General features: G+C 34.6%; 2 protein-coding genes across 2 annotated transcripts; both read left to right on the top strand.

The window, feature by feature from the left end:
- Positions 1-443: 443 nt before the first annotated feature.
- LOC132059738 (ADP-ribosylation factor 2-like) lies at positions 444-6,774 on the top strand. The gene is made up of 7 exons (XM_059452483.1): positions 444-590; positions 1,839-2,008; positions 3,122-3,192; positions 3,411-3,530; positions 6,104-6,222; positions 6,298-6,379; positions 6,496-6,774. Exons 2-7 carry the CDS (start codon positions 1,861-1,863, stop codon positions 6,499-6,501), a joined length of 546 nt encoding a protein of 181 aa, XP_059308466.1. The 5' UTR covers positions 444-590; positions 1,839-1,860; the 3' UTR covers positions 6,502-6,774.
- Positions 6,775-11,746: 4,972 nt separating this feature from the next.
- On the top strand, positions 11,747-16,409 carry LOC132059737 (ATP-citrate synthase alpha chain protein 2). The gene is made up of 13 exons (XM_059452482.1): positions 11,747-11,940; positions 12,032-12,149; positions 13,409-13,585; positions 13,719-13,880; positions 13,972-14,052; positions 14,272-14,323; positions 14,401-14,515; positions 14,621-14,702; positions 15,292-15,387; positions 15,467-15,568; positions 15,735-15,851; positions 15,935-16,051; positions 16,182-16,409. Exons 2-13 carry the CDS (start codon positions 12,051-12,053, stop codon positions 16,251-16,253), a joined length of 1,272 nt encoding a protein of 423 aa, XP_059308465.1. The 5' UTR covers positions 11,747-11,940; positions 12,032-12,050; the 3' UTR covers positions 16,254-16,409.
- The last annotated feature ends 721 nt before the right edge of the window (positions 16,410-17,130 follow it).

Genomic DNA, 17,130 nt, shown 5'->3' with positions numbered 1-17,130 from the left:
CTCGAGAATGAATAGACAAGCAACAACAATGGAAAGAGAGAAAAATGAGCAACAAGAAGAATGGAGAGAGAGAGGAACGAGCAACAACAATGGTGATCACCGGTTTTGGAACAAGAAGAACGGAGAGAGAGAGAGACGAGATGAACCGAAGAATGAATCGCTCTTTTTTTTTTTTTTGAAATAAAACGAAGTGGGTCGTGGGGGAAGTGGGTTGGGGTTGGAAGGAGTTTTTGTATAATGTGTGTGGGTTGGAAGAAGTTTTTGTATAATGTGTATGGGTTTTTGTGTATTTTGTAAAAGATTATAAGTTTTAAAAATTATAATTGAGTCCCAATTTAAGTTAATCACATTTTTAAGACAAGTTTGACCTTGGCTGGTCAAACTTGTCACCATTTCTAATTATCACACTTTTTTGTCACCACAACTTAAATCTTCCAACTTGTCATTCCCTTTATATATAATATAGCCTCTACTAGTCATCTGATTATTTTATATAATATATGTTAATCCTCTCGCGTTAATCTCAGGCTTAAATTTGCGCTTTCTCGTTCTTTCTTCCTTAGATCCCTCTTCTTAAAAGCACCTTTCAGGTAAAGCTTAATGTTTTTACATTCATAAATTCAAATTCGTCTTTGATTTCATATAAAAAAAAAAAAAGGTTATGTTATTAGAGTTTTGGCTACATTTGCCGTTTTCGGTGATTTTGCATTTGATTTGAGGTTATTAGCTGGCGATGCATTTTTTGTTTAATTTATGATTTGAATTTTGTGTTGTTGTGTTATGATATGAAGATCGAATCACATTAACCTTCGATCTATTGGATTTTATCGTACAGAGCTTTGAATTGTGAAATTTAAATCTCTAATAATTTTTCGCTTTCATTCAGATCCATTTCCTGGTATACTGTATTTTGAAACAAATGCACACGATTCATTCCGTTTTATATGAGGACATTTGACAGGACACAGAGTTTAAGATGTTATTTTGAGTTATATATTATGTCACTGATAATCGAAGAAAACTATTATAATCCCTGCGTTTCAATTTGTTTGTCTAATTTTGACTTGACACGGAGTTTAAGAAAGTAAAGAAAACTTTTGACTCTCGTGATCTTAAATTAAAGCTATGTAGAATGTACAAAAATGCCTTTTAATCTTGTGGTCTTAAACATGCCATCTGGATAGTTGGAATTAAAGAGTGGTCAAAGAAAGAAAGAGGCATTCTTTTTTAAACGGATTAAAAAAGAAAGTGAGGCAAACAAACTGAAACAGAGGGAGTATATATTATGTCAGTGATAATGGAAGAAGACTATTATAATAATAGTTGAAGATTTAGTTGTATTGAAGAACATCATATCAAAGTTTAAAGTATGAATATCAGACAGTGACTTTATCATGCTGGATGTGGAAGTTGTAAAGAATAGAATGTTGTTGAACATTTTAAAATATAAAGTTGTGATATAAATTGGGGAGGGAAGTATATACTTTTTTATCACTTGATTTTTTAATCAAATTATATATTTGTTAATATATTTGATTTAGGCTAGCACTATCTTATTCTTCAATTTTATTACTACTGTTGTTTCTTTTACTTTCGTTGTCTTTACTATATTTGCTATTAGTACTTTTCTTTATTCAATATTTTTATCATAGCTTTTTTACTCTTGCATTTCTTTCAAACATGTTGTGGGAACCGTTTTTCTTTAGCCGAGGGTCTTTCGGAAACAACCTCTCTACCCCACAAAGCTGCGTACACCCCACCCTCCCCAGACCCCACTTGTGGAACCACCTTTGGGTATGTTGTTGTTGTTTATATAATCTAGTGCTTTTTTAACGCAGGGATCATCAACAAGAAGGAGAAATGGGGCTGACATTCACCAAGCTTTTCAGTCGGCTTTTTGCCAAGAAAGAAATGCGAATTCTCATGGTTGGTCTCGACGCAGCTGGTAAGACCACCATATTGTACAAGCTCAAGCTGGGAGAGATTGTCACTACTATTCCTACCATTGGTATGTACTTCACTTACTTGTAGATCTGTGATTACAAAATTAACAGTTTAAATGTAGTGTATAACTTTCAAAAATTGCATCTACAGTACCTCTGCTGCATAAAGTATTGAAAGAATAACTTTACAAATTCTTAAATGTAAGCTATGGTTTGGTTTTTCTTTCCTCGAAAGAGAATCCGTTATAGGTGAACTAATGATTCTGCTGAAACTCCAGAATTTAGATAAAGAAGTGTATCAATTTTTTGAAGCTTAATTTGAATGTTAGCTCATTTATGACTTGTCACAAATGGCATTATAGAAGTCAAATTTGAATCAAAATTATTCGGCATTAGCATCTTTTATCATAATCTGTTGATGTATATCACAAAAGGCTATGTATGGGCATTTGGTGCATAGAGTAGGGGTATGCATTTAAGTTTATAGCCTAAAATTCTTTTGGGATCAATTCTACAGCTTGATTTTCTATGATTAAAAAACTAGAGAACACTTCATGCTCTGTTTGGAGCACTGACATACAACAACAACAACAACAACAACATACCCAGTGAATCCCACAACGTGGGGTCTGGGGAGGGTAGAGTGTACGCAGACCTTACCCCTACCTTAGGTAGGGAGGCTGTTTCCGGAAGACCCTCGGCTCAAGAAAAGGCATATGAAAGGTCAGATACGGGCAAACAAATCAAAGCAATTAAATCTGATGTTTGGAGCACTGACATGAAAGATTAAATCTGATTATGCTAATTAAGCTCTATTGTCTACAGGGTCAACATTTCATAATAGAATGAGATTTAATTTTGTGTGTTTTGGGGATAACTTAAAAGGAGGAAATTATTTATGCTTCTAGTACTTTCTTTCTTTCTTTTTTTTTTAAGATGAACAAATTGTTTGTTCTTAGATAAACTTTTCTGTAAATGCACCCAAAAGAGAGCCTTCTTTATGAACGAAAAACAGGAAGTATGTTCTGTTTCTTCTATGCTCTTGTTTTCACAACCTTGTTGAAAGTGTTGCTGTGAATGTATAATCAGCCCTGTTGTTAGCATAATCTAAACTCGTAATTGTATGCTTATAATAATACTGCTTGGACGTGCTATCAATAGTAATTGATAATTTGCAGGTTTCAACGTGGAGACTGTTGAGTACAAGAACATCAGCTTCACTGTTTGGGATGTGGGGGGTCAGGACAAGGTATAAATGTTTTTAGTGTCTAAAGAATCTAAGTTAACATAGAGTTTGCTAGTTGTTTGTAATGAACGGGGAGTAAGTATTATCTTTTCTTCGCTCTTCGTAGTCTTCCCTTTTTCCCGCCTTCTGTGTGTTAATCCTGGTAGTTCTCTTATGCCTTATAGACTGAGGCCTTTGATTCAACTGCTTAACCGCGTGGCCGCTGTCTTTTTCTTTTTCAGATTCGTCCATTGTGGAGGCACTATTTCCAGAACACTCAGGGTCTCATTTTTGTGGTTGATAGCAATGACAGAGACCGTGTTGTGGAGGCACGAGATGAGTTGCATAGGATGTTGAATGAGGTAATAATTCTCGCACCTTTTTTGGTTGCTATTGTTTCTTCCAGGAAACGAGACACAGCTTCTAAAGCTTTAAGCTGCATGGCAAACGATTCTATGTGCCTATTTGAAGTGAATAGTACTCAAATCTGCATTGTGTACTAATAATTAGCTCTTCAAAGCTGATGACCATACTCTTGGAACTACTACACAACTGCTGCACAAGCATTTGCAACAGTTATTTTCTTTAAGAGTGATTACAACTTGTGACACAGTATATATGTCTCCTAAACTCTATCTCCTGAGTTTGCATTCAAAACTTGACAGTTTTACATCGTTATATATGTCATCAAGATATTTAAGAAGAGATTTTCTTTGCTTTGCCACTTACCATTCTCCAGAAAAGAGAGTGGATTTTGCATTTTAGCATGATCTTGTTTCTAAGTAAAGATGATTTGGTGTCATCTGAATTTATGGGTTAGGTTATGAATTATAACTGACTGAAGCATATCAACATTAGGTACTTAAGGTGTATCACGATGTACAATGAAACAATATAATAGAATTTCTTAAGATAGATCCACAATTAGTTTTTTTATAAGGAGATCCAAAACCGATAGAAAGGTTTTTTTTTTTTTTTTTTTTATCAAGTAAAGTATTTCATTAATAATAACAAGGCCGAGATGGCCATATACAAGAGATATACCAAAAAAGGAGAAACCTACAAAATATGGTTCTCCAAAAGACACCCAATCCTCTATACAAACAGGAACTACATGGGTGCACCAAAAGAAAATAAGGGATCGGCTATACTTCTCAATTGAGCAAAGCTCATCTCCACCCCTTCCAAAGGTAGTTATGGTGACATGACTAAAATATTTGCACGGGATTCGGGTTGAACTAAATCTTTTTCTCTTTAATCTTGTTTTAATCAAAGCTTGAATTACAACAATTATTCAACCTGAGAAATGAACTCTTTTTTCTTTGTTTTCCCCCTTTTTATAAACTACTAAGTAATCAGCTCTTGATTTGCTGAAAATTAGTGAACATGGATTGAATAATAGATGAAAACTTGTGACTATGAATTACTCCCTCAGTTTCATTTTATATGACACTATTTTCTTATAAGTCCGTTCCAAAAAGAAGGGCACCTTTCCATAGTGTCAAACAATTTGTACTATAGACTTCGTATTGTACCCTTGATGACAAGCTTTTATAGGCACAAAATCTCACGGCATGTTTAAGAGCACAAGTTACAAAAGTCTCTCTTTCTTTCTTAAACTCCATGCCGAATCAAACTAACCCACATAAATTGAAACATTGGGATTACTTTTCCCCCCTCAATCTTGTTAGTTAAAGCTTGTTTATTATTGAAACTAAGAAATGTACTATTTTTCTTTTGGTTTTTCTTCTATTTATAAACTACAAAATGATATTTTTTAATTTGCCAGATTATCCCTGAACATGAGCTAATAATAGATCAAAACTAAGGATGAGAAAAACTAAATACTTGTCATCGCTGAGATTTATCTTTGATATAACATCATTTTCAAAAAATCTTGGATATAACTAATTTGATGCTATTCACAGTTCCTAAATGGAGCCTTGAGGATATTGATAAATTATGATTTTATGGATTCTGGCTAATATGTGGTAATTTACCTTCTTCACTATGATTAATCTCACTTCAAAATCTTAATTTGATAATTTTCTAATCTCATTTGCCTTAAGCTAAAGTAGTTTCAATTTAGAGGAGTTAATTGAGTTAGATATAAACTGTACTCTGATTCGCGTTTACAAAATATGTCAAAAATCTGATACTTCACGTGAATAGTCTGCATTATGTTATAAATTTCTATGACAAGGATGGAGGTACAGTATTAATGACGTCCCACCTTTAATGAAGATAAAAGAACTATGTATGGTCAAAAGTAAGAAAACTGGATAACTTATGACGGAATTGATTGCACCTAATCCAATTCAATTCGTGGAGCTTCAAGTCGAGCCAAAGATGCTGTTTCAGTGATTCTGAAGTGTCAACATTTCCTCTTGAACAGATGGAGTGGTGTTATATCACTAATTGCTCAAGCCTTTTGCCCGTCTGTCTTTGATATGCTATATTTAGAATGTTATTGTTAGTGAGATGAATCTCATAATTGAGACAGTTCATCAACTTTGATCCATTGTTGAATGTGACAGTTGATTATTGATTAACCATTAGTTGGTGAAGTATCTAGAGGAGTTTCGGGAGAATAGGTAAAAGAGGAGAGTTTTCCTTCTGTGCATCATCTAATCAAACAGGCAGAGAAGTTGCAATACTGCGCTTTATGTTTGCACCAGTCAATATCTCCTTTTATTTTTTCTTTGGAGAGAACACTGATAAAATATTGAAGGGTGACTAGGAGCAGGGAGAGATCTATGTGGAAGCCACAGCACTTAAAATGCTTTTGCTGCTTTTAGCTCATGCTTACTATGCTCGTAGCTGCATTCATTAATTAGTAAAACGACAAAGTGAAAGATACAGTGGGGATTCTGTACTTACGTTGGACTTTGCTGACTGACCTGTGGAGTTTAATAGTCATTACTCTCTGTCCCAGGATGAGCTTCGGGATGCAGTGCTTCTTGTTTTTGCTAACAAACAAGATCTTCCCAATGCAATGAATGCTGCCGAAATAACTGATAAGCTTGGGCTGCACTCTCTCAGGCAGCGTCACTGGTAGGCACCCTGCTAGCAGTTGTGACAGCTTCCTTTAATTCTCAAGGCACTAAATTTTGTCTCGGCTGCTTTCAGGTACATTCAGAGCACTTGTGCAACATCTGGAGAGGGGCTTTATGAGGGTCTTGATTGGCTTTCTAACAACATTGCTAACAAGGTATGTGTAGTGTACACGTCCTAATTGATTAAATTAGGCTTGGATCTTTTCCTTTTGGTGTTGGGATCACCTTTGTGCGCTAATTGTTTTCTTCCTTTTGCGTCCTCTATTTACAGTCCTAAGGCAACAGGAGAGTTCTTGCGGGTTGATCCTGGATGCAGGCAGGTTTTTATCTAGTTTCTTTTACCAAGTCAGTGTGGTTATGAGCATTGTCTTGAAAGGCATTTGCATCTTGTTAGGACTTAATGAAATGGCTTTGTTATACAACGGTTGGATATATGTAATGCTGTTTGTTTAGGTTTTGAGTATACTTCCATAAATTTGTAAACAAAGACTAGTTCTTTATGACGTTTTTGTTAATGGTTAATGATTGTACTTCCTCTTTTTGTCCCTAATGTAAACCTCTCTAATTATTGAAAGGCGTTTAATCTCTTAGGTTTTGAGTTGATATAAACCATGAATGTGTAGTTTCGATGTGCTTATAAGATCAATGATTTGCACTTCCAGTCTTGCTTTACTTTAAGCCTAGAGCTTCCATCATTTTGAGTTTTTTTGTCTCGTCCCTTGAGAGACATAGTCATCATCGGATCCTTGCTCTGACAAAAGTTGGTACTTGGTCTTGGTCTTTTGCCTTGATTGTTGCTCAACTGTCGGAAAGTTGATGCTCAACTTTCGGAAAGTTGATGCTCAACTTTTTAAACTTCCCAATCTTGCTCTTATTTTGTGTGCATGTTTTTTTTTTGAGGAATTCCAGTGGTTATAAGTTGTGAACAATTGACTATCTAACATGAAATGAATATAAGGTCGCAGAAGTTCACGATGTTCACAATAATCATAATAAGAAGATAATGATTGCACTGATATCCGTTCATAAGTGGATCTTTTGGAGCGCTTAACTTGAGAAACTCAGATTCTACCTCTTCTGCACTTCCTTTAGATAATGTTTTGATGGAGAAAATGTTATTCTTACTAGTTAAAGAGAGGACTTATGCCTCATTTGCATGGCACTTAATGCAAATTTGTATCTCATTCAGATATCAGTTATTGAGAAACTCCGTTTCTGTCTCTTGCACACTTCTTTTAGATAATGGTTTGATGGAGAAAATGCTGTTTTTATGAGTTAACTTAGGCCACATTTGCTTGCACTTAATGAAAGTTTGAATGTTAAATCATTTAGATTTCGGTTATTGAGAAACTCAGTTTCTATCTCTTGCACACTTCCATTAAGATAATGTTTTAATGGAGCAAATGTTGTTCTTACGAGTTAAAGAGAGGACTTGTGCCTTATTTTCACTGTTAAGTGCTATGTAGCATCACATGCTAACGTTCATTGCAGTTCTCTGATAAAAATAACCAAATCTTCCCTGAGCAACTTGCCATAGCAGTATGATGACCAAGTCTTCTCCAATATGTATCCAGTTCAAATGAATCTTGAAAAGGTTCCATCAGACCAATTAGACTTTATTGATTCCTCTAAGATTATTCACTCTCTCCAAAGCTTGCTGGGAATTGACTGACCTTATATTCCAAAAGGATTTTGTTCATCATTAATAATAATGTTTAGAGGTAGTCATCCTCCTAGATAATAGTCTGATGGCAGGAGTAGGCTTTATTGTCCTTCCCTCCTTGTGTTTGGCATTACTACCTAATGTTTTCCGCCTGGTCCTCACTTCCTATTCCCTTAGTATATGTCTCAATATGATTCACCTTTATTGGTTGTTATTGTTCTGGTTGTTTGATTCTCTGTTGTGATTGTTGTGCAGAGATTTCACTCCCATTCTGTTGTTTCTCCTTGTCAATATCTTCTAATCCTTGCACTTCCTCCCTGTTGTGTTGTGAATAACTATTTGAGTTTGTTGCTCTGATTTGTGTCCTGTCTCACTATCATTGTGATTTCCTCCATTTGCTGGTCTTAATTTGATGTTTCCAACTACTTTATCACTTGCCAAAATCGTCACTGGTGATTCTTCCCCTTTCTTGTCCTTATGTTCTTGTGAATCCCTCTTGGACAGGGTTTAACTTTGGGTTTTATGGATGACATTCCTGTTCATTGTGACCCTGTAATTGACATCTCTTGTAGTACCTGGGCATATAGTCGTATTTTATGTTTGTCTGAGTGGAAACAATTTCTCTAGTGCTAGCTTTCCTGATTCCCACATTGATACCCTTAGGAAAGTCACTCACTCAATATATCTAACGTAAAAATATGTTAGATATTTTGTTTTCTACGAGTTTCTTTAATTTTCTTAAACTTATCATGTACTTTCTACATTTTGTGTTATTATGCTACTTTATTAAAGTATAAATTGAAGAGTTAAAGATATATGGGTCGTACGCCCCATGTCTTGAGGCTCGCACTTCTATTCGTAGGGCTGTGCATAAATTACCAAAACCCGAATTACCGAACCGAACCGATTATTTCGGTAATTCGGTATTTAATAATTCGGGAGTAAAAATTTAAAATTACGGTATTCGGGATTGGGTTCGGTACGAGATATTAGTACCGTTTGGTATTCGGTATTTCCCGAATATCGAATTATTTAGTAATACTATGGGGTTTCTTCATCTTTTTCCTCCTATTCCTTGCTCTTCTTTACTTCTTTTTTCCCTTTGTTCTGCTTGTCCCAAAACTGTACTTCTTCAATTTAAATATGAAAGAGAGACATTTAGAATTATATGCATTTGCTTTTTCTGGAGCTATATATGAACCATAAATATTTCTCTCTATTCTTTTCTTTTTCGGAATTTTTTTTTTTTTTTTGCTTTCTAAGAAAATTATATCTAGCACACATAATGTTTAGCTGTCCAAATTTTTTGCAATTCCATTAGTTTGTCACCTAATTTCAAATACACAATAGGTGAAAGATGGGTTTGCATTCATGGCCTCTGAAGTAAATGATAATATCTTATTATTAATATTTGCTTTCTTGAATGGTAAATCCCGAATACCGTACCGGAATTTACCAAACCGAATCAAACTTTTTCGGTTCGGTATTTGGTATCTACTTTTAATTACCGATTATCGAATTACTGAATCCGAACTTTGAAAATATCGAACCGGATCCCGAATGCCCACCCCTATCTATTCGTATTAAGTAAAATGTATGGCCTCACGTCCCCGCCTTTTAAAACAGTCGTAGATAAATTTGTTGTTATCAGTTGATAATCTTTTGTAGGAGTTTAAGTACATGTCAGTTCAACCATTGCCTAGTTAACTGTACGTGGAAAAGAATTGTAGGTTTTATAGTATATATAGATTTTATACATCTAAATTCTAAGCCATAAAACATATAAGTAATCCGCAGCAAGCATGAGTTGGTAACATATAAATTATGGTACGTAATATGTCACTTGGATAAAACTACGTTAATATAAAATTCTGTAAACTGTTATTGCATACGTGAACTTGCCCAAAAAGAAGAATGAACTGAGCTTGCCAATGATAGACATGATTAGTTATACTAATAGAAACGTGAATAACTATTTGTAGTTCTGTTGTTGCGGAAGTGAATTCTGATGGCTGCTAAAAACGGTAGTCAAAGAAATACCAAGGGTCAGACGCTGTTCAGTTTTGACTGAATTATTTTAACAAAAGATATTCAGTTTGATTAATATAGCAGAGTTACAACTCATACTGCACTAAATCCCAAAACATCTACATATGTTAATCTCTCTCCGGGGCAGCTTGAACCTCCACTATCTCACCGAGTATCTGTTACTTATTATCACTACAGTTATATAACAGGTAATTTTGCTTGGGCTTAGACAGAATCACGGAATATTTTTTGTCACTGCTAAAAGTTTTAAACCCTAATATTAAAGATTTGTACCAATTCATTGACAAATAGGTATACACTTTTTCAATCATAATGAGCTCACCTCTATAATCCATCGTTTCAATGTGATGGAATCATGAGGAGCAGCTGCACATCACCTTTGACTCTCACTCCAAATGAAATGGTGTCACTTCATCCTACTCTCATAGAAATATGAATTAAGAAGCATGATGCAACATGGAATCACTATTATTTCCCAAGAAGAAAAATAAAATTTAAACAATTGCGAGATAAAGTAGGTGAGAATCTACGAGGAATTGTAACTATCAAAACATTATCTTCGTCCACACAACTAGGATGCAAATTGTAACAAAAAATTTAAAGACAGAGAAAAATAGGAAAAATTCAACCAAGCAGCCAGATTAATAGAAACTTGTATGCATCGTTATTTATATCAATCTGATAAACAAATGATGTGTGTGTATATATATATATATATCTTTTTTTATCATTAAGTCATATTAATTAATATACATTCTCATCTTAATTAATAAACTAACCATCGTAAATTAGTATAATTTGGTATAAACATGTTATATTGCAATTCAAAATTGTGATAATACGACTCATACTATTTAAACATGTTATATTGCAATTCAAATTATGGCATTTTGCCATTTTGGTCACCGAATTGTTCTTTTGGAACCCAATTGCGAGAACTTAAATGTACGTAATTGTAAATTAAAAACCAATAAGATGAGACATCTAATTACTTGTAGAATTTCAGATCTTAGTCACAATCAAAGAAATTGAGATTCAATTAATTGATGTTACCTGTCCTTCCACTTCTTCCAATTATCGAATGTACCAACATTTTGATCGTGCTAATTGGCCAACTCTTGACTAGTAAGATAAGAGGACAAAAAATCACTAAGATACTTACGGGCAGATGAATTCTTTTTGTTCAAGCTCCAAAAAATAGAGTGTCATGTCTCAAGGGAAAGAGTATGCTACCACTGTCTTTGTTCCAATTTATGTCACTTTTCATTTTTTGAGATTCAAAGTATATAAATTTGAGAAATTGTAAATAACCATCTAGCAAAATAATAGCCAGTAAATATATATATTTTTTTAATATTAATGTATAATATACATAAAATATACATTTTTTATACATAATAGTGTATATTTGGCTAGTTGAATGTAATTATTTTTGGCCGACTAGCCAAATATGTAACTTACGTTGACCAACATTTTAAATGGAGTACTTTTTATCATATTGACATGAGAAGAGTTACAATTTATACTACTTTTCATATAATTTTGAAAATATAAATTTAATTTTAAAAGTATTAAGTTGATCTAATTCAATTTAATTTAAAAAATTAATTAAACTAACTCTGATAAAATGAAAATACCACATAAATTGGGGATGGGAAAGTAATAGGTAGCTAAAGCCATTAATCAGCATACTTACTGTAGTTTTTACCGGTTGGGTGGTCCACATTGGTGGGTAGGTAGTCAGCTTGTACTTCATGTGTCCGCTGTCCATACGCAGACAAACTACTTCCCGCTAATATATCATTCTATTTTCTCTATCTTTCTTTATACATTATTTCCAATTATCCCATATTATAATCCACAGCAGCCATCTCTGAAACAACCCCATTAATATCACATCACAACTATAAATAGAATCAGTTGAGTCCCAGGATTTCAGCCTGTGTGTTATAAGTTGTAAGCCTTTCAGACATCACAACGATTCTTTGAATCAGCTTTTTAACGGTAAGGATTCCAACTTTCTTGAATTTGAAAAACATTGGTTTTTTGGGGGCTTTGTTGGTTTATGAGTTGTTGGATCTGTGGTATTTGTCAGGTGAAATCAAGAAAAGAAAATGGCCAGGAAGAAGATCAGAGAGTATGATTCAAAGAGATTGTTGAAAGAAAATTTCAAGAGACTTGCTGGTTATGATTTGGCCATCAAATCTGCACAGGTAACTCAATAATGACCTTGTGATTCCATTAACATTGGTTCACCTCAACCCCTTTTCCTAAAAGGGGTTAAAAATTAGGCCAACTAACTCAATTCTACACAATGTATTTGAGGATACAGATTTAAGTCTGTGAGTTAGAAATGGGGTAGATTTCTGAAACAGTCACTCAACTAATAGTTATTATCTCAGACACCTTGCTTCTTGATTCCAATTTTCTCCAACAAAAAAAATGACTTTCTGATATAATAACTCATTACTATTAGTTGAGTGATCATCCGAGTAATCAACTCATCAGAAATGTAGGGAATGGTTCTGTTCTGCATTTATTAGGACTAAAGATGGCGAATTGAAAATATAGTTGCAGTCTAGTAGTTGTAACTCTGTCTTGCATCACTTAGGTGCAGAATCTGACTCATATATGAAGATCTATTTTTGCCCATTGGGAGGAAACTCCTAGGTTGGTCCAAATAAGTTGCTAAAGCCCATAATAGTAGATCTGGTTGATGGTAGTGTATGTAAAATGTTGGATCATAGGCTCTGAGACAGCTACTAAAATGAAGAATGGTAGGAAATGGATCTTGCCTAACAGTGATCCTATTCAAGTGTTATTCACTGCATATTAAGAGTGGCAAACAGGCTGGCCGGATCGGATATATGGGCGGGTTGAAAACAGATAAAATATACGAGCCGCCCATAGTTAACACGGATAAAAATGGGTTAACCTATGGATAATATGGATATCCATATTATCCGTGGTTTCAGGAACAGTCAGGTGAGAACACAAGCTAAAAGCCAAAATAAACTTAGATTCTTAGAAAGCAAGAACTCATGAAAAATAACAAGCAGACAATATGGATATCCATTTTTTAGTGGATTATATCCATATTTGATCCATATTTAAAAAGCCAGTTATCCAACCCATGTCTAATGAGTTGTATTGGATGGTTACTTGTTTTCTTTTACCATTTTGCCAGCCCTACTGCATATATTCTTCAAGTCTTTCATTGTGTATCCTTTTGGTAGTATTCAGAGCCCTCAAAGCAATTAGCAAAATGAGTTTATTCTATGCTCCAGACACCATTCAACACTGTCTTAGATTCATTTCCTATTTCAGGTGGATGGGGCTGGGGAAACAATCTTTCGTGTTACTTGTGACAATTATAAATTGCATTTGACGATTTATTTTAGAGAATGTAAGAATGCGGAAATTTATTCCGCTGTGCATTATGATGATGGTATTTGTCCTTTCTGTGTCTTAGGTTACAGAGTCAACTGATTTGAATGAGCTTGTTGAGAAAGAGCCATGGCTTTCTTCAACCCAATTGGTGGTAAAGCCTGATATGTTATTCGGGAAGCGTGGAAAAAGTGGACTAGTTGCCTTGAATCTTGATTTGGCTCAAGTTGCTTCTTTTGTGAAGGAACGCTTAGGCAAAGAGGTGATTGAAATATTCCCGGACCATAAGTCTGGGGTGATATTGTTATAAGAGAACACATTATATACTTTATCCAGCAACACACATTATTTACGCTATTACTGATTCTGTGTTTGCATGTTCTTCACATTAACAGGTAGAGATGGGTGGATGCAAAGGGCCCATCACAACCTTCATCGTTGAGCCATTTGTACCCCACAATGAGGAGTTTTACCTTAATATTGTTTCAGAGAGACTTGGTTGTAGTGTTAGCTTTTCTGAATGTGGAGGAATAGATATTGAAGAGAACTGGGACAAGGTATGTGAAATGTGCCTGTTTTGTTACGTTAAATATGTTCAGTATTTTATACATGTATACTGATTTGACATGACAACCGTGTTAAATCCAGGTTAAGACAATCTTTCTGCCAACGGGGACATCTTTTACATCAGAAGTTTGTGCACCACTTGTTGCTACTCTACCACTAGAGGTAAATGTTTGAAAAAATCACAAATTAGGAAACTTTGCTCCGTGTTGCCACCCGTAATTTGAAAATTCATTGTCAAGTTGGAGCATTGAGTAATGATCCTCTTCTTAGAGAAAGGGAAAATAAGAAAAGGAAGATCAACTTTTAAGTACTGCTGTATACATCGAGTTTATTTGTAATCTGAAACGTACCCCTGATGTGAAACTCACTTGTATTGTACAGATCAAAGGTGTAATTGAGGAGTTCATCAAAGTGGTTTATACTTTGTTTCAAGGTATGCCCAAATTGTGTTATCACATAAGTTGTAGCCCTTGGATTTGGTTTAGCCTCTGAATATTTCTTTCTATTCAGATCTGGACTTTACTTTCCTGGAGATGAATCCTTTCACATTGGTCGAAGGAAAGCCTTATCCGCTTGATATGAGGGGAGAGCTTGATGACACTGCTGCTTTTAAGAACTTCAAAAAGTAATGTCTTGGCACACTTGCATTTACCCATTCTACTGTCTTCCGGATACATTAAGTAGAGTCTGCACGCATCATTAGTTTAAATATATATCTTTCATTCTGCAGGTGGGGAAATATTGAATTTCCATTGCCATTTGGAAGAGTGATGAGTGCTACAGAAAGCTTTATTCATGGGCTAGATGAAAAGGTACATCTTGACACTTTGGAATTTAATTAATAAAAGCATGGATATACCCCTCGTTACAAAAGTGGTGTATATATACTGGTTACAAAATGGTGCAAATAACCCTCTCCAAAATGGTCCCTTTTTGGAAGTAGTTTTTTTTTTAAAATCATTTGGTTATTTTTTAATTAAAAATATGCCACGTGACTTTAAAAAAAAGTCTCCAATTTTTTTAGTAGACATATTATTCTAAAGCCACATGGTAATTTTGTAAGGGATGTTTAAAAAAAACGGTGACTTTTAAAAAATGCTTTTTTTCCATAAAATATGTCTTAAAAGAAACTTTTTTCAAGTAATACAAATTAAAAAAGAACAAATGATTTTTAAAAAAAACTGATATCTTCTAGTATGGATGTATATATATCACTTTTGGCATGAAATATTGAGCATTACAATCTCAAAGTTGAAGTGTATATATGTCCAAATTAATAAAGGCATGGGGAATAAAAAACTCAGAATTGCCTACCCTCCCCACTCCCCAGAGGTAGAAAAAGATGTATCTGTGAACAACTGATAACATGCTAAAAGAGTTCAATTCATTGTTCTATCTCAGACAAGTGCGTCTTTGAAGTTCACGGTCTTGAACCCCAAGGGGCGAATATGGACAATGGTTGCTGGTGGAGGTGCCAGTGTCATCTATGCAGACACTGTATGTTTCTCTCCTTTCCTGATTACTTTGACTACCCTTCTGTTGCATTTCTCTAATTGCCATTTTGGGTTACCTTCAGGTTGGTGATCTTGGATATGCTTCTGAGCTTGGGAACTACGCAGAATACAGCGGTGCTCCAAATGAAGAAGAGGTCTTGCAGTATGCCAGAGTTGTAATTGATGTAAGCATAAAGTATTCGCATAAATTAACAGGATCCGACATGTTTTTGGAACCTACTATACCATCATAGTTGACTTGTTATGGCATATTCTTGGTTTATACGTCTAGAGAATGAAAACAGCATTCTTATTAGTAGAAAGATACTCATTTCATTCCCAATTTTGCAGTGTGCAACCGCAAATCCTGATGGTCGTAAGAGAGCCCTTGTGATAGGTGGTGGAATAGCCAACTTCACTGATGTTGCTGCTACTTTTAGTGGCATAATTCGAGCTCTAAAAGAGAAGGTATGAAACCATCATAAATCATAGGCATCTTTAATATGACTTGCAGTAATTTTGACACTCCTAACTCGGCGTTCTTGTAACAGGAATCAAAGCTTAAAGCTGCAAGAATGCACATATATGTAAGAAGAGGGGGTCCAAACTACCAAAAGGGTCTCGCTAAAATGCGGTCTCTTGGGGAGGAAATTGGCATCCCAATTGAGGTATGAACTGGTATCCAGCAATAACTAGTCTAAAACCATTTTTTCTTTTTCAATAGAATCAAGCAACTTCGACATCACAACTTAAGTATCGTTGTTAAATCTTTTCCCGTCCCTTAATTTATTGTTGTAGGTATATGGACCTGAGGCAACCATGACTGGCATCTGCAAACAGGCTATTGAGTGCATTACTGCAGCAGCATAAAGCAACCAACTCTGCATTCTCCAAGCTTAAATTGTTTTGGTTTTCTTTTTGGCTTTGTGTTGTTAGCATAATGTTGTTTGCCGAAGATAAAAAAGATTGATTTGGACTTGTGACATTTTATATAAATGAGCCATCAGCAAATGGGCTCTAGTAATGGATTTTGTTTATCATTTTCTTAAGTAAACATGAATTCTATAGAAAAAACGTTTTCCCATACCTAGACACAAAAGTGGGGTGATTTATGTCTTGTCAAATTTTGATCTCTTAAAAGTTTGCCTAACTCGAGTAACAACCTATTGAACTTAGGTACATGGAACTGATTCTCTTACTGTAAAATTAACTATGTAGAGAATATAATGTGGAAATAAATAAGACATACGATTTTACATATAAAAATCCTCCTTGCTCAAGTGAGTAAAACTATGACCCACATTTGTAGCATTTCAACTCAAACTCCACTAAAACAAATGAGCAAATTCAGGTCGAATTCTAAGGGACTTCCTTTAGCCCTTTCAATGTCTACAATCACTTGACTGTAGCAAAACTTTTAAGCTAACTCTAGCCTAAAAACAAAAAACAACTTTATGTAGAAAAGACTTCTTGAAAAAGTGAATTAGGTTACAACTCAAATTAGGTTACAATTCAAAACATCTACTATAATAACTAAACCAACAATAGAACGGAATGAAAAAGAACTTCAAACGTGGGTCTTGGTTCGTCAATTTGATCTTTCTAACACAACAAGATTGTTTCTTGTTTTTGCTCTCAAAACTCTCTCAATGTGTGTGTTCTTTTTTCTTTTTCTTTTTTGTTGAAAAGACGATTTTATTTTATTAATCTAAGTAGGATCATATATAGTAGAGGTACTTCCACTATT

Source organism: Lycium ferocissimum, chromosome 6, assembly GCF_029784015.1.
Source record: "Lycium ferocissimum isolate CSIRO_LF1 chromosome 6, AGI_CSIRO_Lferr_CH_V1, whole genome shotgun sequence".
NCBI lineage: Eukaryota > Viridiplantae > Streptophyta > Magnoliopsida > Solanales > Solanaceae > Lycium > Lycium ferocissimum.
The sequence above is the reverse complement of the archived record's forward strand: the minus strand, read 5'-3'. Positions and strand labels throughout refer to the sequence as shown.

Bases quoted from the DNA above. Each gene is read 5' to 3' on its own strand.
- LOC132059737 (XM_059452482.1), top strand. From the start codon at position 12,051: ATGGCCAGGAAGAAGATCAGAGAGTATGATTCAAAGAGATTGTTGAAA. The intron at 13,881-13,971 runs GTATGTGAAATG...TGTTAAATCCAG, and splicing joins TTGAAGAGAACTGGGACAAG to GTTAAGACAATCTTTCTGCC. The intron at 14,324-14,400 runs GTATGCCCAAAT...CTTTCTATTCAG, and splicing joins GGTTTATACTTTGTTTCAAG to ATCTGGACTTTACTTTCCTG.
- LOC132059738 (XM_059452483.1), top strand. From the start codon at position 1,861: ATGGGGCTGACATTCACCAAGCTTTTCAGTCGGCTTTTTGCCAAGAAA. The intron at 2,009-3,121 runs GTATGTACTTCA...GATAATTTGCAG, and splicing joins CACTACTATTCCTACCATTG to GTTTCAACGTGGAGACTGTT. The intron at 3,531-6,103 runs GTAATAATTCTC...TCTCTGTCCCAG, and splicing joins TGCATAGGATGTTGAATGAG to GATGAGCTTCGGGATGCAGT.